Raw genomic sequence first — 27,385 nt, 5'->3', positions numbered from 1 at the left:
TATATATTCCTTATACATACACACACAAACACATCCATGTAAATTTTCAAAAGGGCATATGGTTAAAAAAAAAAAGCCTTTGAGGTCAAACAGAGCTAAATGTAAAGCCTACTACCAACAGCATTAATTTATATAGTTAAAAAATCATCTGGGACCTTTGTACTCTCACCTGTAAAACAGGGATATACAGTGACCTGGCCTGATAACTGTTGAAGATTATAGAAAATAAATGTAAATCTGGCTGCCATGTGGAAATTCAATAAATTATTATTATTATCATGACAGAAGTATTCAATGAGAATCTGAAACTATATTATATCTTCATCCTCCCAAAATAATGATTGGATTTTAAGAATTCAATGGTTAAAATCTATCCTGTTAATCTGTTTTGGAAACGCGAGAAAACTACAGGCAGGAAGGAAAAGTCAAAGGCCCTGACTTACCTTCCTAATGACAACTTTCTGAAGCTTAACATGGAACTATTGGATACTACGCGCTGTTTAGCAACTGCCATACATAATGGAAGATACAGCTAGGTGGTGTTTCTGAGAGATACCAAACGTTTTTCTAGTTATACTAGGAGATCATATGAGATTTTTACCCCTAGTATCCATATGCAGAATAGTATATTGCTTATTTTATCTCTGATATTAAGAAAATAAAATGAAGCTTTCAAATATTTGATGTGAAAGTCACATTTTACTGAGTGCTTTGAAGTGACTTTAAACACCATTTCAAGAAAAGCATAAAACAGTTTCCCTTTGGCCAGGACTAGAGATTTGACTAGACTAACTGGCAGGGCCAAAACCAAGGGCTTAAACAGAGCACAAATTTGTTTGCTGTGGTTGGGGGGTCACATGTATATTTGCCCATGCTGGGAATGTGTTAAGGCAATCTATCAGGGACACAACCAGCATGTTACTCTGAATTAGTGACTCACCAAATGTCTGCCAATTTTCTGGAAATGGAAACATGCCCTGGGACCCACTCAGCTTCTCACTGGCCTAGGGACTCTTATCACCTTATACACAGGGGCTGAAGTTAAGGAGACAGCCGACATGGTCAGAGATTAGTTACATACAAAGCAACTGAGTATTAAAGTAAATGTTTTAAGATTAAGTGGAAAGCTACGTTTTTGACTGTCACAAAATGGAGCTACATATACAAAAAGAGAAAACCAAACAAACCCTATGGTAATGAACTAGAAATGAAGCTATCTTTCACTTGTATCAAGACAAAGGCAAGATGCAGACTTCAAACACAATTATGCATTACTTTTTATATTCTACATCTGTTTCTTGACCTAGTCTAATAACATAATTTGATAATTACACATAAAGGGAATAATCTAACCAAATTTCATCCAAGTTTCAATATTTCAGCAAGCACATAAATTTTTTTCACAATACATAAAAAGGAAAAGTATATTTTATAACTAGTCCCAGATTCAATTCTTAAGGAGGCAGTATCAAGTCTTCAAAGGCAATTGTGGCAGGCACTGCGGCTCAATAGGCTAATCCTCTGCCTTGCAGCGCTGGCACACCGGGTTCTAGTCCCGGTCGGGGTGCTGGATTCTGTCCCGGTTGCCCCTCTTCCAGGCCAGCTCTCTGCTGTGGCCAGGGAGTGCAGTGGAGGATGGCCCAAGTGCTTGGGCCCTGCACCCCATGGGAGACCAGGAGAAACACCTGGCTCCTGCCTTTGGATCAGCGTGGTACACCTGCCGCAGCATGCCGGCTGCGGCGGCCATTGGAGGGTGAACCAACAGCAAAAGAAAGACCTTTCTCTCTGTCTCTCTCTCTCACTATCCACTTTGCCTGTCAAAACAAACAAACAAACAAACAAACAAAAACAAAGGCAATTGTGATTCTCACATGTTAGACTATCGCATTTAATCAGTACAGTGGGACAGAATCAAACAGTTTCTTCATTTCACTTAACTCACCATGTGTAGGTGGACAGATTTAGTAGGGTCTAATATGCTAGAATCAACTAGCATCAACAATTTTCTCCGAATATCAGCCGCTCTAAATGACACAGTACTGGTTTGAGAAGTAGTTACACACATACACAAGAACTTGACCATGTCTAAAAGAAGGAGATCATGCTTTGACAGATATTCTTCAGCTAATGGATTAGAGGCACCTAAAAATGAAAAGCACTTATTAACACTGAGAGGTAGAAAAGCCATAGATATTATTTTTTTTTTAGGGGCTAGCACTGTGGCATAGCAGGTAAAGCCACTGCCGGTTCGAGTCCTAGCTGCTCCACTTCCAATCTAGCTCTCTGCAATGGCCTGGGAAAGCAGTAGAAGATGGCCCAAGTCCTTGGGCCCCTGCACTCGCATGGGAAACCTGGAAGAACTTCTGGCCATTGTGGCTATTTGGGGAGTGAACCAGTGGATCAGAAGTGGAGCAGCCGGAACTCGAACCAGCGCCCATATGGAATGCTGGCGCTTCAGTCCAGGGCATTAACCTACTGCGACACAGCTCCGTCCCGCCATATGTATTAACTGGAATATCCTCCCCTTCTCCTACCCCAAAAAGTGTACAGAAAACAAAACTACAATGAATTTAATTATACAACAAAAGCTTCAAATTTCTTGATGAAAAGGATCTATTATTAAATAATCAACAACAGGAAAAAAGATATTTAGATTAATTCCACCATAGTAATGCTTATTACAAGGAAACAGAAAAGAACTCTTTGAGTTCCAATAGTCTTTTTTTTTTGCCAGGCAGAATTAGGGAGAGAGAGACAGACAGACAGGTCTTCCTTCCATTGCTTTACTCCCCCAATGGCCGCCTCAGCCGGCGCCGTGCCAATCAGAAGCCAGGAGCTGGGTACTTCCTCCTGGTCTCCCATGCGGGTGCAGGGACCCAAGCACTTGGGCCATCCTCCACTGCCCTCCCGGGCCACAGCAGAGAGCTGGACTGGAAGAGGAGCAACCAGTACTAGAACCTGGGGTGCTGGTGCCACAAGCAGAGGATTAGTCTAGAGAGCCACGGCGCCAGCCCCCAAATTTCTGACAATAAAAAATGCTCGAAAAAAAATGGTCAAGAAAATTACAATATTTAATATTAGAACAGTATAGTTGGGGCCAGCACTGTGGCTCAGCGGGTTAACCTCCTGGCCTGAAACGTCAGCATCCTATATGGGTGCCGGTTTGAGATCTGGCTGCTCCACTTCCAATCCAGCTCTCTTCTATGGCCTGGAAAGTTGTAGAAAATGGCTCAAGTCCTTGGGCCCCTGCACCCGCATAGGAAACCCAGAAGAAGATTCTGCCTCCTGGCTTCGGATCAGTGCAGCTCCAGCCATTGCAGCCAATCGGGGAGTGAATCATCGGAAGGAAGACCTCTCTCCCTCTCTATCTGCCTCTCCTCTCTCTGTGTAACGATAACTTTCAAATAAATAAATAAATCTTTAAAAAAATAGTATAGTCATTAAAAAGTTGTGCTCTTAACAGGTAAAACCACTGCCTGCAATGCTGGCATCCAAGCTGCTCCACTAATGATCCAGCTCCCTGCTAATGGCTTAGAAAAAGCAGCAGTAGGCCGGCGCCGTGGCTCAATATGCCAATCCTCCACCTGCGGCACCGGCACACCGGGTTCTAGTCCCGGTCGGGGCGCCGGATTCTATCCCGGTTGCCCCTCTTCCAGGCCAGCTCTCTGCTGTGGCCAGGGAGTGCAGTGGAGGATGGCCCAAGTCCTTGGGCCCTGCACCCGCGTGGGAGACCAGGAGAGGCATCTGGCTTCTGGCTTCAAATGAGCGCAATGCGCAGGCTGCAGCGCGCCAGCCGCAGCGGCCATTGGAGGGTGAACCAACGGCAAAAGGAAAACCTTTCTCTCTGTCTCTCTCTCTCACTGTCCACTCTGCCTGTCAAAAAATAAAAAAAAGAAGAAAGAAAAAGCAGCAGTTACTTGGGGAAAATGCTTATTTTAATGTTAAGCTAACATTAAAAGTAACAAGTTATAACAGGGATATGGGAGCAGGCACTTGGCCAAGCGTATTTGTCAGGCACTTGGCCAAGCGTACTTGCATTCAATTCCCAGCTCTGGCTCCCAACTCCAGCTTCTTGCCAGTGCATACACTAGGAGGAAGCAATGATACGGTTCAAGTGACTGGGTCTCTGCTACCAATTTGCAGGCATATGCAGATCAGAATTCCATCTCTCATCGGCAAGATCCTGTTCCCCTAAATCTATCATATGGCTCTATTTCCTTTTGTGAGTTTTATTTATTTATTTGAGAGGCATATAGATTGCGAACATGTTCCCATCTGCAGGCTCATTTCTCAAATGCCCACGTATTGCTCCCAGATGAGTGACAGGAATCCAACTACTTGAACCATCATCTGCCGGCTCCCAAGATACGTGTTATCAGGGAGGTGGAAAGTATAGTAGAGCTAGGACTTCAAGTCAAGCACTCTAACATAGGAAGCTGGAATGCCAAGCAGAAGATTAACCACCACAACAAATGCTCTTTTCAGAGGGGTGAAATTCAGCAGTAATATCTTATAATTCTGAATTCCTCTGGGAAGAATATAATAGAAAGCTAATAAATTTAGTTTAAAAAAAATAAATAAATCCAAGAAATTTAAGGTGAACAGGAAGGGAACAATCATTACAAATTATGCTAAGGAAAAATGAAATGAGCATAAAATTGAAATTAATGAGACTTTTTTTTTTTTTTTGACAGGCAGAGTGGACAGTGAGAGAGAGAGAGACAGAGAGAAAGGTCTTCCTTTTGCCGTTGGTTCACCCTCCAATGGCCGCCGCGGCCGGCGCGCTGCGGCCGGCGCACCGCGCTGATCCGATGGCAGGAGCCAGGTGCTTCTCCTGGTCTCCCATGGGGTGCAGGGCCCAAGGACTTGGGCCATCCTCCACTGCACTCCCTGGCCACAGCAGAGAGCTGGCCTGGAAGAAGGGCAACCGGGACAGGATCGGTGCCCCGACCGGGACTAGAATCCGGTGTGCCGGCGCTGCAAGGCGGAGGATTAGCCTAGTGAGCCGCGGCGCCGGCCTAATGAGACTTTCTATAATGTTCAAGTAATATAAAGAGGTAAAAGACATCCCGAACAGAAAATATGTATTTACCAATAGTATTTTGGCTCTCTGCAAATTCATTTGCATCACTCTCACTATTAGCAGAGTGATCATTAAAGAGATTCATGGATGACTGATCCTCCACCTCCATTAGATTTTCAGTAGTATCATCTTCCATTGATTCTATTTCTCCACAGTCAAATGGCTTTTTTATTAAGGTTGCCTTCAAAGAAGAGAAACAAGGATGTTCAAGCTGGCTCCTTTCAGGAAAAAATAGTTAAAACTCACCCAGAGAATTCAATATTTATGTATCCATGAATGCAACAGTATTATTTTTACTCAACATCCACTTGGAAAATGGATATAAAAACTGTAATACAGCAGTATTCCTAATTTGCAAACTTTATAAATGATTCTTTGTATTAAAAAGTTATGTACTGGGGCTGGTGCTGTGGCGTAGCAGGTAAAGGCACTGTCTGCAGTGCCAGTATCACATATGGGTGCCAGTCTGAGTCTCGGTTGCTCCTCTTCTGATCCAGCTCTCTGCTAATGGTCTGGGAAAGCAGCAGAGGATGCCCCAAGTGCTTGGGCCCCTGCACACAGGTGGTAGACCTAGATGAAGCTCCAGGCTCCTGGTTTCAGCCTGGCACACCTCCAGCCACTGTAGCAATTTGGGGAGTAAGCCAGTGGATGGAAGGTATCTCTCTGCCTCTCCCTCTCTCTAGCTGTAACTCTGCCTCTCAAATAAATAAACCTTAAATATGTGTGTGTGTGTGTGTGTATACCCCAAGTTAATAAGGATGTGTGGAGAAACTAGTTTAACTATTTTGAGGGATAATGATACTATCCATTAAAAATAAGATTCATATTTTCAACAAATTTACTGCTAGAATTTATTCTGTATCATTCATTTGCACAAATACAAGTAGACAAAATAAAGAGTTCAACAACCTTTACTTTAGAACTCTTTGAAACAAAAAGCAATAAATATTTTAAAATGAGATTTAAATATATATACACATAAAATTCATAAAAGGTAGGACACCATACATTGCTTAAAAAGGCACAGAAGTGCAGACACAGCATATGATAAAATAAAACACCCTTTCATAATAAAAACTCTAAGCTAATTGGGTATAGAAGGAACATTCCTCAACACAATCGAGGTATTTAATGAAAAACCCATAACCAGCATCTTATTGAATGGGGAAAAGTTGGAAGCATTTCCACTGAGATCTGGTACCAGAAAGGGATGCCCACTCTCACCATTGCTATTCAACATAGTTCTGGAAGTTTTAGATGGAGCCATTAGGCAAGAAAAAGAAATTAAAGGGATACAAAATGGGAAGGAGAAAATCAAACTATCCCTCTTTGCAGATGATATGATTCTTTATTTAGGGGATCCAAAGAACTCTACTAGAGACTACTGGAACTCATAGAAGAGTTTGGCAAAGTAGCAGGATATAAAATCAATGCACAAAAATCAACAGCCTTTAAAGAACTTCTAAGATCAATCCCATTCACAACAGCTACAAAAACAATCAAATACCTTGGAATAAACTTAACCATGGATGTCATAAATAAGAGTGTCTCGGCAAACTTAGAAGGCTTCCATAGCCTTGGCAACTCATGACGACAGCCTAGGGTGGTTACTGGCGCCATAAACTAGAATGTCAATTTGTTGGGTCAACAACAAGAGCCACTGTGCACTTGCTCCTCATGTGGGATCTCTGTCCTTAATGTACTGTACATTTTGATTTAATGCTATAACTAGTACTCAAACAGTATGTTTCACTTTGTGTTTCTATGTGGGTGCAAACTGTTGAAATCTTTATACTAAATTGATCTTCTGTATATAAAGAGAATTGAAAATGAATATTGATGTGAATGGAAGGGGAGAGGGAGTGGGAGAGGGGAGGGTTGTGGGTGGGAGGGAAGTTATGGGAGGGGGAAGCCATTGTAATCCATAAGCTGTACACCGAAAATTTATATTCATTAAATAAAAGTTAAAAAAAAAAAGATTAGAAAAAGTAAAAAAAAAAAAAAATAAGAGTGTCAACTGTTAAATCAACAATGGGAGTCACTGTACACTTGCTCCCCATGTAGGATCTCTGTCCTTAATGTGTTGTACTATGCAAATTAACGGTAAAACTACTACTCAAACAGTACTTTATACTTTGTTTCTGTGTGGGTGCAAACTGTTGAAATCTTAGTATATACCAAGTGGATCTTCTGTATATAAAGATAATTGAAAATGAATCCTGATGAAGAATGGGATGGGAGAGGTGGGAGATGGGATAGTTGCAGGTGGGAGGGAGGTTATGGGGGGAAAAGCCGCTATAATCCAAAAGTTGTACTTTGGAAATTTATATTTATTAAATAAAAGTTGAAAAAAAAGGCATAGAAGTATGTAGCTTATAAAATAAGTACAGTTATAGGGAAAACCATCAATACTTGCATTAAAATAAAAATAACCAATTTACAGAGTATTACCTCACTCAGAATTAATGTGTATTATATGTGCCAGGCACTAGGCACATATAATAAATATGACTGGGTCTCTGCTACTAATTTGCAGGCATTTGCAGATGAGAATTCCATCTCTCATCTGCGAGATCCTGTTCCCCAAAATCTATTATATGGCTTTATTTCCTTTGGTAAGTTTTATTTATTTATTTATACAACAGAATGTAGGCAGCATTAAGCTGATTTTCATGGGATAAAAAAAAAAAATCAATACCACAGTAAGAATATGTTGCTTGTCTGGTAATGTTTTTCTTTTCTTTTTTTTTTTTAAGAAAAATAATTATTCTGAATTTTGGCCATTGTTACACAGAAAGAGGTATGAGCCCAGAAGATTAGTTTCCAGTTTTAGAATCTATTATTTATTGAGAAACAAAAAGCCAGGTACTGCATTAGGTACCAACATTAAGGACGTATCAAATATATTTTCTCCAAACCCAATGTTTTTATTTAATATTCTCATTAATACAAAAATAAGATGATATATATTTTGAGATCCAACCTTTTTAAGACATTTTAACAAGAAAAAATACACATCTTAGAATCATGAAATTAAAACAGGAACCATACTTACTAGACTTTTACAAATATCTGCAATGTCATTCATTAGCTTTGATGTTAACAATCGTAGGAAAAAGCCAGATGTAATCTTATTTGGATTCTGCTATAATTAAGACAATGAATCAAGCAATAAAGAAATTTTAAAATTACTCTTGGCAGACAGTATTTGTTCTACTTCAAATAAAATGTACTAAAAAATGTACATAAAAATTTACTATTAAGGCCAAACTACAAATTATTTCAGAAATAGTAACTTCTTTTCTTATAGAAATAATAACTATAATACATAACTTTGAATATGAATGTGCTTAAAAAATTTAAAATATCAGCTAATTATACGAAACATAAGCAGTAATTGCAGATTACAGTTTCTTCCATTTCTATCTTTTCTCACTTAAAGCAAATGGCAGAAATCAAAATGCAAAACCAGAAATATATGCTGAAAATACTGATATATGGTCAAGTACTTTTCAAGATATTTCCAGTTATTATTAACTTTTAGAGATCTTTCCAATTATTATTTACATTCTGCAGGGCTGAGCTAAAGCCATAAACCTGCTCCTAGTCAAAACAAAGATCACCAGGAATAGTAGTCTTTCTACTATAAACACTATCTAAAATGATGTGGGCAAAATCAAGTAAAGTTTGTGCTAGAGTTATCTTTGTAATACACACTAGTCCTGGTATAGGAATATGCATATCACATAGTTTATAGAACAAATTTTCATTAAACAAATGAAAATACTTCAGCAATAAAAGAATCATCTATGTCATTGCCATATGAAAGTGGGTAGAAAATCTCAGAAACTTTCAATGATGAAATTAGTTTTCACAAGAAACTCAGACTACCTATTACTTTATTCCTCTGTATATTATCTTTACAGTTCAATGTATCTCTAAGTCAGTTTATGAACTTAAGAATGAAGCAAAAAAAAAAAAAAAAAAAAAAAAACAACCAAAACAGCAAAACCAATCAGTAATGTATTCCCCTAAATGAGCTACATTACCAAGTAAGCAGAGTATCTTACCTTGGTACAGTTACATAAGCAACTTGTACATAGATGCATCATATTTCTCAGGGGACCAATTCTAGATTCCTCATATGTCTTATTTTTAAACAGAGTTATGCTTTCTCCTGCACACTGCATTAAAGACTATTAAGAACAGAAGGAGGGAAAATTAAAATTCTAATTAAAATTATAGTTTACTATTGCTTCCATAGACAATTGCATTTACAAAGCAGACATGGTCATAAAGTAAAATAAAAAAGCATGAACATTATACTTTATTTTCTGCAAGTCATTCCATTATCAGAAGTACCAAGGGGCCTACATCATAGTACAGCGGGTAACCAGTTGCCTGCAACACCAGTATCCCATATGAGCACAGCTTTGAGTCCCAGATATTTGAGGGGTGAACCAGCAGACAGAGATCTCTTGCTCTCCCTCTGTAATTCTTTCAAATAAATAAATAAATAAATATTTTTTTTAAAAAAGTACCAAGAGAGGAGGACATACAGTATGATTTCTTCTCAAACAGCATACATAAATAAAAGAGAAAGGGTTAACCAAACGGGCTGAATATCCCTTATCCAAAATGATTAGAAGTACTTCAGATTTCTTTCAGATTTTAGAATATTTGCATATAATTGAAGACTAAACATGAAATTAATTTATTTCATACACACCTTATACCCTCAGCCTGAAGGTGATCCTATGTAACGATGTGTTATGCATCTCCATTTTAACTATAACACATCAAATGAGGTGAGATATGAAATTTCTACTTGTAGAATCATGTCAGACTCCAAGTTTCAGATCAGGGAACATGTCAGATCTCAGATTAGGAATGTTCAACTTAAGTAACATTTTGTTTTCCAAACAAATTTAACTATTTTTTCAGAAATCAGCAACAATTCTCCTACCTTGGCTTTCTGGAACAATTCTGATTTACATGCTTCCTCTTCAGCTATTATACCCATAGAAGAATAGCAGCCGAGAACTCCCACCAAAAGACTTGAACACCGGACGAGTGTTTCTAAATTTGTAATCTGAAACCACAAATAGAAAAATATCATTTTATTAGTTTGGGGTACTGTAAAATTATCTTTTGTTAAGACCAAATTTTATATACATATTAAGAAGCAAAAGGTCAGTTAAGTGAATTAAAGATGGCATATTATGAACATTTTATTATTATTATTATTTTATTTTAGACAGGCAGAGTGGACAGTGAGAGAGAGACAGAGAGAAAGGTCTTCCTTTTGCCGTTGGTTCACCCTCCAATGGCCGCCGCGGTAGCGCGCTGCGGCCGGCACACCGCGCTGATCCGATGGCAGGAGCCAGGTGCTTCTCCTGGTCTCCCATGGGGTGCCAGGGCCCAAGGACTTGGGCCATCCTCCACTGCACTCCCTGGCCACAGCAGAGAGCTGGCCTGGAAGAGGGGCAACCGGGACAGGATCGGTGCCCCGACCGGGACCAGAACCCGGTGTGCCGGCGCCGCAAGGCGGAGGATTAGCCTAGTGAGCCGCGGCGCCGGCCGAACATCTTGAGAAAACACCTAGTAGGTTACTGTAGTGTTCTAATAACAAAGATTCTCAATAAAAATGGCTTAAGTGTCTCCTACTGACCAAGTAAGACACAACCTTTTATATGTTCTCTACACGCAGATCTTTTTTTTGTTTAATATTTATTTGAAAAGCAGAAATACAGAGAAGCAGAGGCGGGGGAGGGGTAGGAGAGAGAGGTCTTCCATTGCTGGTTCACTTCCCAGAAGAAGCCAGAGCTTCTTCCAGGTCTCCAACGCAGGTGCAGGGGCCCAGGGACCTGGGCCACCTTCTACTGTTTTCTCAGGCCATAGCACAGAGCTGGATCAGAGGAGCAGCAGTTGGGACTGGATCGGATGTTAGGCAGCTGGAACTCGAACCTGCACTCATATTAGATGCCGGCACTGCAGTCGGCAGCTTTACCCACTATGCCACAGCACCAGCCCTTACACGCAGATCTTTAAAGGAACAGTGCACAATACACACAGGTTCTTAAATATTTGAGGTAGTAGTAAAAGAAAAGATAAATATCCTGACCAGCTGGCATTGTGGCGCAGCAGGTTAAGCCATGGCCTACAGTGCCAGCATTCCACATATATGGATGCCAGTTCGAGTGTCAGCTGCTCCACTTTCAATTCAGCTCCACAGTAACACCAAGGAAGTCAGTGGATGATTGCCTGAGCATTTTGGCCACTGCCACCTGTATTGGAGACCCAGGCAGAATTCTTGGCTTCTGCCTGGCCCAGTAGTGGGTGTTGTGGCCATTTGCGGGGGCGAACTAGCGGGTGGAAGATCTCTGGCTGTCCCTCTCTCAGTAACACTGCCATTCAAATAAAATAAACAAATCTTTGAAAAGAAAAAAATCCTTACAGACAAATAAATGTTTCTCAGTCTTGAGATATAAGAAATTAGATGCATATAAAGAGACTTCAAAGGGGCTGGCACTGTGGCGTAGTAGGCTAAGCTTCCACCCAAAGCGTTTGCATCCCATGTGGGCACCGGTTCATGTACTGGCTGCTCCTCTTCTATTCCAGCTCTCTGCTTATAGCCTGGGAAAACAGTGGAAGATAGCCCAAGTCCTTGGGCTCCTGTACCTGCGATGCAGACAGAAGAAGAAGCTCCTGGCTCCTGGCTTCAGTTCACCCTAGCTCTGGCCACTGTGGCCATCTGGAAATGAACTGGTGGATGGAAGACTTTTCTCTCTGTCTCTCCTTCTCTCTGCAACTGTAGCTTTCAAAGAAATAAATAAAATCTTTTTAAAAAAGACATTAAAATAACTTTCTTAAAAGACTATTCGTTTATTCGTTTGAAAGGCACAGTGACAATATAGGAAAAGAGACAGAAATCTTACATCCACTAGTTCACTCTCTCCAAAAATGCCCACAAACAGCCAGGGCTGGACCACGCCACAGCTGTGAGCCTGGAAATCCTTTCAGGTTTCCCAAGTGGGTGACAATACATTGGCCATCATGTGCTAACTCCCAGGTGCATTATCAGCAAGCTGGATGAGAAGCAGACATGGGACTCAATCCTAAGTATCTTGATATGGAATGTGAATATCTCAAGTAGTGGCTTAACCTGCTGCACCACAACACCCACCCGTAAAATGGCATTTTGAGCTTCTGAAGGAAAAGTACCTTGATTTATGCAGCTTTTTGGACTCCAGAGACAAGCACAAAATATTTTTCTAGTAGATACTATTTAGACAATTTTATAGAATATGTAAGGTTGCAAAGATTACACAGTAAAATAAGATTTTCAGATTTTTCTATTCCTATATTGCACAAAACAGTATTTTAGTGGAAAAGGTAGAAAACAATAAATTACTTTACAATGGAATTAGATGCAATTTGATGCAGAAGGATGTCAGTAATCAAAGGTAAGTAAGAGATAAAACAGAAACACACTGGCCCCTCTAGGGTCTTTTGGGTCATTTACCCTGGATATTGAACTCACTCCTTTCTGTAGCTTCTGGGCTATTTTATTCAAGTATTTTATCACTTATCTATGTAAAAAGGCATTGTGGAAGACAAAGAATAAAAAACAATATGTATGGGGGCTGGCACTGTGGCTTGGTGGATAAAGCACCCACCTGCAGTGCCGGCATCCCATACAGGTGCCAGTTCATTGTCCTGGCTGCTCCACTTCTGATTCTGCTATGGCCTGGGAAAGCAGACAATGGCCCAAGTCCTTGGGCCCCTGCACCCGTGTGGGAGACCTGGAAGAAGCTGTTGGCTCCTGGTTTCAGAAGGGCTCAGCTCCGGCCATTACGGACATTTGGCGAGTGAACTACAGGTTGAAGACCTCTCTCTCTTTCTCTGCCCCTCTGTAACTCTTTCAAATAAATAAATCTCTTTTAAAAAATATGTGTGTGTATATGTGTGTGTGTGTGTGTGTGTGTATAGGGGCCAGCGCTGTGGCACAGCAGATTAATGCCCTGGCCTGAAGCGCCAGCATCCCACATGGGCAACGGTTAAAGACCAAGCTGCTCTACTTCCAATTCAGCTCTCTGCTATGGCCTGGGAAAGCAGTAGAAGATGGCCCAAGTCCTTGGGCCCCTGCACCCACGGGCGAGACCAGGAAGAAGCTCCCGGCTCCTGGCTTTGGATTGGCGCAGCTCCGGCCGTTGCAGCCAACTGGGAGTGAACCATCGGATGGAAGACCTCTCTCTCTCTCTCTCTGCCTATCCTCTCTCTGTGTAACTCTGACTTTCAAATAAATAAATAAGTCTTTAAAATAAAGTGTGTGTGTGTGCATATATATATATATATATAGAGAGAGAGAGAGAGAGAGAGAGAACATACATAAATATCATGGTATAATGAAGATCCTATGGGCCATTAAAAATTTAAAATATTAAATTTAAAAGTATTGTGAAAATTTAAAGATAAAAATCTATTGATTGACAGTGTCTAAGAAAGGCTCAGCAACAACTTTAATATGTGGATGGGGGCTGGTGCTGTGGCACAGCGGGTAAAGCTGCCGCCTACAGCACCACATGGGCGCTGGTTTGAGTCCTGGCTGCTCCACTTCTGATCCAGCACTCTGCTACGGCCAAAGTCCTTGGGCCCCTGCACCCGTATGGGAGACCTGGAAGAAGTTCCTGGTTTCAGATTGGCACAGCTCTGGTCATTGCAGTCATCTGGGGAGTGAACCAGTGGATGTAAGATTTCTCTCTCTCTGCATCTACCTTTCTGTAACTCTGCCTTTCAAATAAATAAATAAATCTTAAAAAAAAAAAAAAAAAACTGCACTACAATTCCCACATCATGCAGCATTCTTTAAAAAATAAATACATTTTTAAAAGTAGATGATTTGAATACACAGAAATGGCCAGAACAATAGTTCATGAGGAAATATCAGTTTAGTCAAGAGGACAATACACATGAAGCAAATTTGTGGTTTTATATCAGGACAAAGAAAAACATAACAAGAAATATATTATCACTCATTCCTCTTAAAATGCCACCAAAATATATCAGATCTGTTTAAATTTTGTACTTTTCTGTTGTTTTAACATCTCCTGCCTTTGTATTGAGATGTTTATTTCATATTAAAAGTCAAACTGTGACTACTCTAACTAATATACCCAAACAATCTTATTCATGTCTACCACAATTCCTGGCAGAAAACAAGTATTCAAATTATTATTCTTTAATTACCTCTTTTTCAAGCTAACTTTCCCTAATCATTGCAATGTATTGTCATTTTTTTTTCCCCCACAGGCAGAGTGGACAGTGAGAGAGAGAGAGAGACAGGGAGAAAGGTCTTCCTTTTTGCCGTTGGTTCACCCTCCAATGGCCACTGCGGCCGGCGCATCTCGCTGATCCAAAGCCAGGAGCCAGGTGCTTCTCCTGGTCTCCCATGTGGGTGCAGGGCCCAAGGACTTGGGCCATCCTCCACTGCCTTCCCAGGCCATAGCAGAGAGCTGGCCTGGAAGAGGGGCAACCGGGACAGAATCCGGCGCCCCAACCGGTACTAGAACCCGGTGTGCCGGCGCCGCAAGGCGGAGGATTAGTCTGTTGAGCCATGGCGCCAGCCCGTCATTTTGATTTTAAAACCAATTACTTAAGGAAAGTGTTTGGTTTAGGGGTTAAGACATTACTTGTACTGGGGTCCCTGAGATCTATTCCAAACTCCATCTCCAACTTCAGCTTCCTGCTAATGTGCAACTTGGAACACAGTAGGTGATGAGTGAAGAAGTACTTGGGTTCCTGCCACCCACATGGAAGATTTGCACAGAGTCCAGGACTCCTGGTTTCAGCCTGTTTGTTACAAACATTTAGGGGTGGGAGATCTCTCTAAGTCTTGTCTCTCTTTCAAATGAATAAAATGATTAAAAAAAGAAGAAGAAAGGAAAAGCCCTTTCCCACCACCATTTCTCTTTTCCAACAGTCTGCTAAGTTAGAGTAAACATAAGTTTCAGTTCTTTTTTCTAAAAAAAATCTCACCTCAGATGAATAATTATTTAGAAGTTGTTCTGATAATCCCAGAAGATAGCGGTTCAGTGATTGCTTGAGATTCTGGTGAACAGAAAATCCAATACTGGATTGAAGCTTTTCTGTCGCACATTCTTTTACAACAGTTAAAAAATCCATCTTGTCAAAAGTTGTCTGAAGAAACAGTTCTTCTATTTCGGAGAATGAAGGCTCTTCTTTAACTTTTTGGTGTTCACTTTAAGAAAGTATGATCTTTAATTTATAATCTAATATTTAAGTTCCATAAATTAGCAAAATATTACAAAGGAAAACATTAACACAGTATCTACATTATTCAGGTACTGCTTATACAATGGATTATTCCTCATTTAAATCATTCTCTTCCTTGGGCTTTGATACCTACTTGGATCAAATTACATTACACAGCAGGAAATTTTGCCACAAGACAAACAAAAGAAATACAAGTAGGGCTGATGCTGGCATCAGCTGGCATCTCCTATTAGTGTGTGTGTTCAAGTCCTAGAAACTTGCTTCTGATCCAGCATCTTGCTAAAATGCCTAGGAAGCCACAGGAGGATGGCCCAAGTACTTGGAGCCCTAAAACCCATGTTGGAGAACAGAACAGAGTTCCTGGCTCCTGGCTTACACCTGGTTGTTGCAGTGATTTAGAGTGAATGTGCGAATGGAAGATATCTTTTTGTCTCTACCTCTCTCTGTCATTCTGCCTTTCAAATAAATAACCTTTAAAAAGAACAAAGAAAAAAAGAGAAATACAAGTGAAAATTTCAAAGGCAAATTCAGAAAATACTAAAAGGTAAGTAACACCATATATAAACACTGACAATACTGCCTAGAAATATATCTTTTTTCACCTTTGATTTCTCCAAATGCTAGGATTTTTTTCATCTTACATCTTCTTGTGGAAATCTGCATGCTAGTGATTATTTTCAGTCACAAATTAGGGATACATATTCTTCTCTTAATTAAATCAAGTAAAACCTAGCTTTTTAGATTTTTGGCTTCAATTATTACTATTATTGAAAAAAAAAAAAAAAAAAAGAGAAAAGGGAAAGAAAGAGAGCATGTGACAGAACTCCTATCAGAGGGCTCATTTCCCAAATGGCCACAACAGCAGGAAACAAGCTAGCTGGCAGAAGCTGTGAGGTGAGAACTCAATCCAGTCTCCTACATAGGTTACAAGAACCCAATTACTTGACCCATCTCCACTACCTACCAGGATCTGCATTAGCAGGAAGCTGGAGTCAGGGGCCAGAACCAGGCATGGAACTCAGGTACTTGGTTACAGGATGCAGGCATATTTATTTAGAGGTAGATTTTTTTTTTTTTTTTTGACAGGCAGAGTGGATAGTGAGAGAGAGAGAGAGGAAGGTCTTCCTTTTTGCCGTTGGTTCACCCTCCAATGGCCGTTGCGGACAGCGCATCTCGCTGATTCAAAGCCAGGAGCCAGGTGCTTCTCCTGGTCTCCCTTGCGGGTGCAGGGCCCAAGCACTTGGGCCATCCTCCACTGCACTCCCAGGCCATAGCAGAGAGCTGGCCTGGAAGAGGGGCAACCGGGATAGAGTCCGGCACCCCAACTGGGACTAGAACCCGGTGTGCCAGCGCTGCAAGGCGGAGGATTAGCCTGTTAAGCCATGGCGCTGGCCATGTGTCACATCTTTAAGAATTGATTTCACAGAATTTTTGTTTTTTAACTTACCTTAACTACTCAATTTTTCCATTGTCACTTGTTATACTATTATATATCTCACATTATTTAGATTAAAATCTAGTAACCTTGATCTAAAATTATAGAACACATATTACAATCACTGATTTAAAACAATCTTCTCTCCAAGGACACTTGTGATTTTTTTTGTTACTAATTTAGCTAATAATTAAGATACAGCTAGTACCCTAGTAAAATTATTATCTTTGTAATTAAAGATATGTATTAAAGGGGCCAGCGCTGTGGCATAGTGGGTCAAACTGCCAACTGCAGTGCCGGAATCCCCTATGGGTGCCGGTCTAAGTCCCAGCTGCTCCTCTTCCTAGCCAGTTCTCTGCTATGGCCTGGGAAAGCAGTAGAAGATGGCCCAAGTCCTTGGACCCCTGTACCCGCATGGGAGACCCAGAGAAGACCTTGGCTCCTGGCTTCGGATCAGCACAGCTCCAGCTGTTGCGGCCAACTGGGGAGTGAACCAGCAGACAGAAGACCTCTCTCTCTCTCTCTCTCTCTGCCTCTCCTTCTCTCTGTGTAACTATGACGTTCAAATAAATAAATAAATCTTTTTTAAAAAAAAGATATGTTATTAAAATAAAATAGAACTAGATTTGACAACATACCATTCTTGTCCACTTTGGAAAAACTTCATTGCAGCTTTAGAGTTTTTCATAGTGAGACTCACCAGAATTTTTTCCAGTATACAATGAGGAAAATTACTATAAAAAAAAGAAAGAAAAAGGTTCACATAAGGGACAAAAAACCATTTAAAATATCCTCTAAACATTAACATTTATGCCTCGCTATGAATCTTGACCTTTAAACGTGGATTTTAAATTGAAATTGTTTTCATCTGTACTAAATTCCTTAATATATGAATGGAGAATGTAAAAGGACATACATCATGTTACCCTCATTTCCAACACTTCTTGTAAGCAGAATCAAGTCTGCATTTTTAGATACGATAGTGAAAAAGAAGCAAAACTATCAGCATTCAGAGGTATACTCTCATCACTCACTTCCAATTACCATCTGTGGAAAGGTCAAATGGATAAGTTGCTCTGCTCCTCTATCCAAGTGCTATTTTGTTTTTCTCTTGTTTCCTTATCTCCTTAGTTCAACACATTTCACCCATATGACACTCTCATTATGAATAAGGATCCAGGATCCACCTGAGTCACATATATAGATCCATTTACACAGGATTACAAAGGACATATAAATGCTCAAAAATTATATGCATATTCCTCACGTACATCCCCCATATTCTCACAGTAAGACAATTTATTTCAGAAATGATCCAAGCACAAAGACATAGAGCACTATAAAAGCAAAGGGAATATTTATTATTAGGGCTAACTCTGGAAAACCCTGCATTATCACTACAAAATACAGCCGTCTAATAACAAATTTGTATAAAGCAACAGAGGGCAGAAGTGTGGCGGTAGCAGGTAAAGCTGCCACTTGTAATGCTGGGTGCCTGTTGTATGTCCCAGCTGCTCCACTTCCAATCCAGCTCCCTGCTAATGGCCTGGGAAAAGCAAAGGACAGCTCTAGTGTTTGCGCTCCAGCCACAAGGTGGAAAGCCAGATGAAGCTCCTAGTGTTCTTGTCTTTGGCCCATCCCAACCCTAGCTGTTGCATCTGTCTGGGGATTGAACCAATGAATGGAATCTCTCCCCTCTCTAAGTCTTTTAAATAAACAAATCTCTAAAGACAAAGAATAACCAAAACAAAACAACTAGCAGAATACTAATATTAATGAAATGATATTACCTGTGAAGAATAGGGGGCAATTCTATACTGTCTTCTAAGTCATCTTCTAATTGATAAAATAAGAGCCATTTCATTATCAATTCCTTTAAAGAAAAACTTCTGTTTACTTCACATATATTTAACTCTATTCCTGTTTTTACCGTTTCAGGAACAATGCAGCTAGACATTGCCAAAGCCAAACAGCATACAGTAGAACTGTACAAAAACAAAGGACAATTGTTAAAAATAAGCTTTTGGGGTCATATATTTGGTACAGCAGTTAAGATGCCACTTGGCATACCTCATCTCCTATCAGAGTGCCTACATGCAAGTTCCAGCTCTGCTTCTGATTTCAGCTTCCTGTTAATGTGCACCCTAGGAAGTAACAGGTTCAAGTAGTAGGGCCCGTTACCCACCTGGGAGACCCAGATGGAGTTCCTGGATCTTGGCTTGTCTGGAAGAGCCCTGCTATTGTGGGCATTTGGGGAATGAACCAACAGCTGTAAGATCTTTGTCTGCCTTTGAAGTAAGTATAAATAAATATATGTGTGTATACATATGTATACATACATATACATATATCTATATATATATATTTTTAAAGGTAAGCTCTTTGAGAGTAAGACACCTTCTCTAATCAATTATCACTATGTCTTCAGTACTCAGGAAGGTGCCAGGCATATTGCAGGCACATATACTAAGTTAAACTGTATAGACTAAATGAACAGAAAAACTATAAAAAAAAGTCTGAATGTATTTACATATCTCTTATAGTAGTTGGTAGCATTACAAAAAAGCTTATGAATATTGAACTGCAAATTACAGATAAGTTTAAACTTGTTATAATTCTTTAAAGAAATTATTTTTAATCGGCCTTCAGTAATCCCTTGACATTTTAACTAGATTTAACATTTATGTACTTAATAACTTTTCCTAAACAGCAAAAGCATTAAAGTAGAATTTGATGTTATCTGTAACTGAATTAACAAACCATGAAAATGATCAGAGTATGTTTATCCATAATATCTATACAATGCATATTCAACTTACCATGAAGGTCTGCAGGCTGACCCAGTAAATAACTTCCAGAATTCTCTGTCAACCTCAACTAAACTACCTTGAATTATGGCTCCCAATAGGCCAAAATTTTCGGCTTGGACTTGTTCAGAACTTATACCACGGAAGGCAATGGTCCAAATTTTAATCCAGAGTTTCAATAAATCTGATTTCTGTGAGCTTTCTAAGTCTGATTTCTTGCCTTGACACAATGCAACTTCCGTAAGACATCGTAACACATATGGTGTGCGTTCCCCACGTCGCCGTTGAGGAAGAAGCTGGTAGAGTATCATTAGTAATGAAGACAGATCATGATTAGGTAAACTTGCAGGGTATTTTGATATTAATTGGGTTGTAATTTGTAGCCTAAAAGGAAAAAAGAGGATAATTAGAAAGTTATTCTACCCTATTAACAAGCTAACATAAAATAGAGACAAGCTACCCCTGGAACAAACTAATTAAAGAAGCAACAGCATTATATTCCATATTATTATTCTCATAATAAATTGGCTGTTAATATTTATAAGGTCCTACATTCTAAAATGACAGGAAGACCACCAACTTTTTGGCTAGTTGGGTAAGTTATTATATTTCTCTTAAAGTTTCCTTTTTCTTGATATTAATTATTCAATAAATATCTGCTGTGAATTCTCTAGAATGTATACAGCTTAAGTGTAAGAACTTTATGTTATTTAGCTCTATATCTCTAATAACTGGCACACAACAAGTGTTCCATAAGTAACTGCTCATTTAATGGACAAATTATAAAATCTAAAACAGGTATTCTCAATCATAACATGAGCTTGACCAGTAAGTACCTACATAAATATAGTTTTCTCCCACCACTAAATTATATTTAAGCATTCCATTAACATGGCAAATATTAGAGCCGGTGCTGTGGCATAACAGGTAAAGCTGCTGCCCGCAGTGCCGGCATCTCATATGGATGCCGGTTCGAGTCCCGGCTGCTCCACTTCCGATCCAGCTCTCTGCTGTGGCCTGGGAAAGCAGCGGAGGATGCCCCAAGTTCTTGGGCCCCTGCACCCACATGGGAGACCTGGAAGAAGCTCCTGATTCCTGCCTTCGGATCGGCACAGCTCTGGCCGTTGAAGCCAAGTGGAGAGTTAAGCAGTGGATGGAAGAACTCTCTGCCTCTCATTCTCTACATAATTCTTTCAAATAAAAATCTTTTAAAAAAATATGGTAAATATCGAGATTTTTTTTAATTTCAAAGGCAGAGTTAGAGAGAAAGAGAGAGGGAGAAACAGAGAAAGATCTTCTATCTGCTGGTTCATTCCCCAAATGGCTACAACAGCCGGAGCTGGGCTGATCCAAAGCCAGGAGCCAAGAGCTTCATCTGGGTCTCCCATGTGGGTACAGGGGCCCAAGGATTTGGGTCAGCTTGCACTGTTTTCCTAGGCACATTAACAGGAAGCTGCATCAGAAGTGGAGCAGCTGGGTCTAGAACCAGCACCCATATTAGATGCTGGTTGAACAGGCAGCAGTTTTACCCGCTATGCCACATGGCTGGCCCCACCCCAAATATCAAGATTATTGATCAGAAGTTTGACTACAATCCACACTTTTTTCAATTGTCTTTAGCCAAGAAGTTAACCCTTATGAGTTTCAGTTTTCTTTTTAGTACAGCAAACAGGCTGAAATGAAGAAATTCAAAAGATCTGTAAGAGATATATCATTCTGTGATTCCACAGATTTACACAACAAATCCACGTAAATATTTAGGAATGTTAGATAGAAGTAAACAAAACAGGAATTAAGGGAAGTAATCTTTTATCATGACATATGGTCAAAATTGCTCTCTGATTTTTTTAAAATGTGTTTATTTAAAAGGCAGAGTGACAGGGAAAAAAAAGAGAGAGAGATCTTCCTTCTTGCTGTTGGTTCACTTCCCAAATGACTGCAATGGCCAAAGCTGGGCTAGGCTGAAGCCAGGAACCTGGAACTGCATTCAAATCTACCAAATGGATGGCAAGGGCCCCATTCCTTGGGCCATCTTTAACTGCTTCCCCAGGAGCATTATAGTAAGAAACTGAACAGGAAGTATAACAGCTGGGACTCTAATCAATGCTGACACGGCATGCCAGAGTCACAAGTGGTAGCTTATCTCCTGTGCCAAAATGCTGGCCCTGGTTCTGGGATTTCTAAAGTTTACCTTTAATTTCTTCCTAATGTAATTCTATCGCAAGGGGCTATGCATGCTAAAATCTCTTAGTGTCAAAACATATACAACTTAGTGCCATGAGAAGAACACTCAGTACCCCTTTTTCCTTGCTATGGCTATATGCATAGGAACCATGAAGCCTGGCAATCACATTTTTCTTTTAGTAATAACTGGTTTAGGATTAGATAAATTACTTAGTTTTAGCCAATAAGATGAAAGGATTCTACTGGAGGTTTTCTAAGAAAAAACAAATGAGACTAACAAGACACTGAATAGCATTTTTACCAAGGCACAAGATCAAAATCATTCTGTGACTTCTGAAGATGATCCTTTATTACTTCCCAGCCTAGTTCTATTTTTCTCCTTTTGCAAGGTGTACTGTATTCACTAGATTCACTTTGTGTAGTAGTGTAAGACTGAGAAATTTCCAAAGTTCTGTTATCTTCATTAAACACCTGTAAAATAAACATAAACTTACTTTTTTGTTGCTTCACTTTTTTTTTTTTTTGACAGGCAGAGTGGACAGTGAGAGAGAGAGACAGAGAGAAAGCTCTTCCTTTTGCCGTTGGTTCACCCTCCAATGGCCGCCACGCTGCTGCCGGTGCACTGCGCTGATCCGAAGCCAGGAGCCAGGTGACTCTCCTGGTCTCCCACAGGGTGCAGGGCCCAAGCACTTGGGCCATCCTCCACTGCACTCCCGGGCCACAGCAGAGAGCTGGCCTGGAAGAGGGGCAACCGGGACAGAATCCGGCGCCCCGACCAGGACTAGAACCTGGTGTGCCGGCGCCGCAAGGCGGAGGATTAGCCTATTGAGCCACGGCGCCAGCCTTATTGCTTCACTTTCTAATAATTCCTCAAAAAAGCATTTCTGCTCAAATGAAGATACAGGAAATTCAGAAACAAATTATAGAAACACATAGAAATATAGTACAGTAAGAAACATTTTGAATGACAATATTGGCACCCTTAGAAAGCAGGTATTGGAGGATCCCAGATAGCTGAAGATGGAAAAGATGAACTGATTTTGACCACGGGAAGCTACCAGAAGAACAGGGGAGGAACCACATTCCAAGGGGACAGTTAGAAGTTTTCAGTGGAAAGTCCACAGAAAGGACAGACACTCCATGGAGCAGCGAAAACTGTACAAAAACACAGCAGCTAGCAGACATCGCTCAAGACTCCCATGATCAGTGGGGATACCACCTTATCAAAGCAAAGTGTGAGAAACTTGCAGTAGCTCATGCCACTGATGATCTTGTGTGAAGGAGAACCCCACAGAAACTGAGTCTGGCCTGAAGAGCTGGCAAGGGATAGCGTGCCCACCTAATCCCAAAAATGCACACTGGTTTCCTCCACTCCTCCCATCAAGGTGTCCAGTGAATGGCATGAAGCAAGCACCACCTTCCCACAACAAGGCCAGTCAAGGCTGCTATGGCTCACACACCACTGGTGGATTTTGTCTGAAAGAGAAATCCACGATCCCCAGTGACTCTGAGTCTGTCCTTGAGTGTTGGCAAGGGCAGGACGCATACTTAGTTCCCTGAAAGGAGGCCAAGTTGCTACCCTCCCCTCACCTGACTGACCACTGTTGAACAGGTGGCTGATACTGTGCATAGGGCAGCTCTCACATTGGATAGAAGAGCTCACAAGGCAGGGAGTGGATCCCCTGAACCTGGGACTCTGCATCCTTTAACTGTGAGAATCTTCTGACTGCACAACAGGCAAGAAAATTGAGAAGGGCATGAGGCATGCCTGGGTCTAGGGCAACCCAGGCACTAGACCCAACTCTAAAGGCGTGAAGCTCCCTGAGTACTGGGGACCGTCATTTACATGGCTTAAAGATCACACTATGGAGCATGGAGTTCCTTTATGTGGTTTGCGCACCTCATTGGGTATAGTGTACAGGTACAGTGGACTCATCCTTGGTAGCAGGCTCACCTTGGCACAGAGGGGCTGTGGATGTGAAGACACCAGCCCGATCAATCATACCCCCCTCCCTGCTGATGACTATGGCCAACACTGGTATCACTCTGGACTCTTGTCCCACCCTCGAGTTCTGGCCGAAGCTCTCTGACCCAAGCAGCACAAACTTCTGTTTATATACAGAAGGAGCAGGCATTCCACTAAGCCATAAAGGCATATTTCAAATAACAAAGCCTTCAGTAAAATTATCAACAATTGTTTCCCCAGATGCATAAAAACAAATACAAGGCAGACAATATGACTCCCCAAAAGGAACACAATAATACTTCAATATTAGACTGTGAACACAAGTAGATTGATGAAATGCCTGAAAAGGAATTTAAAAGAATGATCTTAAGTTTACTCAAAAGAACAAAGATGCAAACACCTAAGTTAAAGAAATCCTTACATTACATGGACGAGAAATTCTGTGAAGAGATAGATATTAAAGAAAAATCAAACTGAAAAGTTAGAAATGAAGAATTCAGTATGTCAACAACTACAGTGGAAAGCCTTAAGAACAGACTCAGAAGCCAGAAGAAAGAATATCCAAACTAAAAGACAAATCTTTAGAAGTATCTCAGATTAGAAAAACCAAAAACAATGCTCAGTATCTATAGGATACCATCAAGCAACCAAAAACACGTCTTAGAGGAGTTCCTGAAGGTATGAAAAACAGAATGGCTAAAAAACTTATACAGTGAAATAAGAGCAGAAAAATTCCCTAATTTGGAGAAAAATATGGATGTCCAAGTACAGGAAGGTGCACAGAACCCTTAATAGACATGATCATAAATGATCTTAAACATGACACATTATAGCTAAACTTTCAAAAATATAACAAAAGTTCCTAAAAGGTGCAGGAGAAAAAGCCAGACTATCTTTAAAGGAACTGCAATTAGATTGATAGATTTCTCATGTGAAATCCTATAAGCTAGGAGATAATGGAGAGACATGCTCCAAGTCCTAAAAGAAAAACAATTGGGGCTAGCAATGTGGCTTAGCAGGTAAAGCCATTGCCTACAACACCTGCATTCCAAGGGTCCTGGGTCAAATCTTGGTTGGTACACTCTAGCTCCCTGCTAATGCACCTGGGAAAGTGGAGGAAGATGGCCCCAAGTACTTGGGTCTCTGCAGCATACTGGGAGAACTAGAGGAAACTCCTGGCTCCTGCCTGGCCCAGCCCTGGTGGTTGTGGCCATCCGGGGAGTAAGCCAGTGGATCGAAGATTTCTCTCTGTCTCTCCCTGTCTAACTCTACCTCTCAAATAAAAAAAAACATTTAAAACAGATAAAAATGTATTTTAAATGAAGAAAAGAAGAATCAGATTTCTAGACACAATTTACCAAAACTGAGGCACAAAGACACAGAAAACCTCATAGACCAATGACCATGACAGAGATTGAAAGAGTAAAAAATACTCTACCAACAAAGAAAAGCACAAGACCAAACAACTTAACCAAACTACCAAACTTCTTAAGAACTAACTCCAGTTCTTCTTAAACTATTCTAAACCATTGGAAGGGAGGGAATCCTCCCAAACCTCTTCTAGGAGGCATCACTTTAATTCCAAAACTAGAAAGTTATGAAAGAGAACTATAGATCCGTATCACTGAGGAACATGGATCCAAAATCCTCAACAAAATACTAGTTAATCAAACCCAGCAAGAAATCAAAAAGATCATCTACCTGTACCAAGTTGGATTTATCCCTGGGATGCAGGGTAGTTCAACACATGGAAATCAATAAATGGGATACATCACATTAACAAATTGGAGAATGAAAACCATGATTATCTCAAAGCATTTGATACAATACAACATCCTTTCATGATAAAAACCATAAGGACACTGGGTATGTTTCTTCTATACCCAGTTCCCCTCATTATGTTCTTAAAACTATATATATAGGCCGGCGCCACGGCTCACTTAGCTAATCCTCCACCTGCGGCACCGGCACCCCGAGTTCCAGTCCCGGTTGGGGCGCTGGATTCTGTCCCGGTTGCTCCTCTTCCAGTCCAGCTCTCTGTTGTGGCCCGGGAGAGCAGTGGAGGATGGCCCAGGTCCTTGGGCCCTGCACCCGCATGGGAGACCAGAAGGAAGCACCTGGCTCCTGGCTTCGGATCGGAGCAGCGCGCCAGCCACAAAGCACCAGCCATAGTGGCCACTTGAGAGGTGAACCAAGGGAAAAAGGAAGACCTTTCTGTCTCTAACTCTGCCTGTCAAAAAAATAAATAAATAAATAAAAACTATATATATGAAATCTGCTCCTGTTGTATATATAGATAAGTTTTAAGAAGAAAAGCAGATACTATCAAATAAAATATTAATCTTATTTCTTGGAAAGATACTAAAAGCACCAGGAAATCTGATAGTATAGCAAAAACCTGTATTTTCAAAACAACTGTCTTTAACTTATTATAAAATTAGATAGACTGAAATTACTTCCTAGGATTTAACCAAATTTCTAAGGAATATGCTTTACTTGAGAAACATTAGGCCATCAATTAACGAAGAGCAAAAGGTAATATATCCATCCAGATAAATGAGTATTATTCAGTTAAAAAAGACTGAAGTACTTACTGATTCATGGTACAACATGGATGACCTTGAAAACATTATGCTAAGTGAAAGAAGCCAGACAGTAAAGAACAAATATTGTATGAATTCCCTTAAATGAAATGCCCAAAATAGGCAAATATATAGAGACTGAAAGTAGACTAGAAGCTAGTTGGCAGGAGCTGGAAGAAGCAAGGAATTGGGACTCAGTTCTAAAATACGTGAAGTTTCTTTTCAAAGTGATAGGAGTATCCTTGAATGAGATAGTGGTGACTGTCATACAACATAGTAAAAATAATAAAAGTCAGTGAATTATACACTTTAAAATTGTAAATTTTGAGGAGCGGCAAGATGGCGGAATAGGAAGGAGCACATTGATAGTTCAGCAAGACACACAGGTTAATAAAAGTGGAGACACTGCAGGGTCAAGGAAGATTAGGGGAAGAAACAGCAGTGGAAATTCTTCCGGAACTAGTGATTCACAGTGGACCTGCGTGGAGAGCGTGGGAGCCCAAGTTCGGGACACCAGCGGCAGACTAAACCCACCAGCGCTGGAACGCGAGGTGAGCCTAACCTCAATAGCCTGAGACACCAGCGGGCAAGCAGAAAGAGGAGACTAGGGGGAACGAGGCTTGAAACTCCGTGGGGAAAAGTTCACCAGGCTAACTAGAAGAGAGAGAAGGAAAAAAAAAAAAAGTAACCGATACGGACACGAGTTTCTCTCCACTCACCCCTCAAAGGCGAGCAAGACAAAGAGCAGGCGCCATTTTGGACATACGTCATAAGCAGGGCGACCTCAGGTCTGCACCAGCCCTGAGCCTAGCAGAAAAACCTGACTCTGGGGGGAGGGGTGAAATAACAGGAGATTAGGATCTAACTTGGCAATCCAGTGGGAGACTGCAGGAGAATTGGAGCCCACAACGAGGGCAGCAGAGATTCCCTGTGTGGTCCTTGGGAAAGAGCTTCCGATCTCTGGCTCCTGTGGGTATATCATTTACCTGCTAACTACCTCCAATTACATTCAGCTGTGCGGAATTAATTCCC

At 40.7% G+C, this 27,385-nt stretch overlaps 1 protein-coding gene across 1 annotated transcript in view; it reads right to left on the bottom strand.

Moving 5' to 3' along the window:
- Nucleotides 1-27,385, bottom strand: part of ATM (ATM serine/threonine kinase) — a 156,645-nt gene that overhangs the window by 104,123 nt on the left and 25,137 nt on the right. Inside the window, 10 exon segments of the mRNA XM_062196965.1 lie at nucleotides 1,943-2,142; nucleotides 5,093-5,264; nucleotides 8,139-8,228; nucleotides 9,154-9,279; nucleotides 10,050-10,175; nucleotides 15,122-15,344; nucleotides 17,453-17,548; nucleotides 18,605-18,799; nucleotides 19,634-20,005; nucleotides 22,107-22,276. Of these exon segments, the coding sequence (XP_062052949.1) occupies nucleotides 1,943-2,142; nucleotides 5,093-5,264; nucleotides 8,139-8,228; nucleotides 9,154-9,279; nucleotides 10,050-10,175; nucleotides 15,122-15,344; nucleotides 17,453-17,548; nucleotides 18,605-18,799; nucleotides 19,634-20,005; nucleotides 22,107-22,276 (1,770 nt within the window).

Source organism: Lepus europaeus, chromosome 7 (assembly GCF_033115175.1).
Source record: "Lepus europaeus isolate LE1 chromosome 7, mLepTim1.pri, whole genome shotgun sequence".
In the NCBI taxonomy this organism is placed as follows: Eukaryota; Metazoa; Chordata; class Mammalia; order Lagomorpha; family Leporidae; genus Lepus; species Lepus europaeus.
This window is presented reverse-complemented; position numbering and strand designations above follow the sequence as displayed.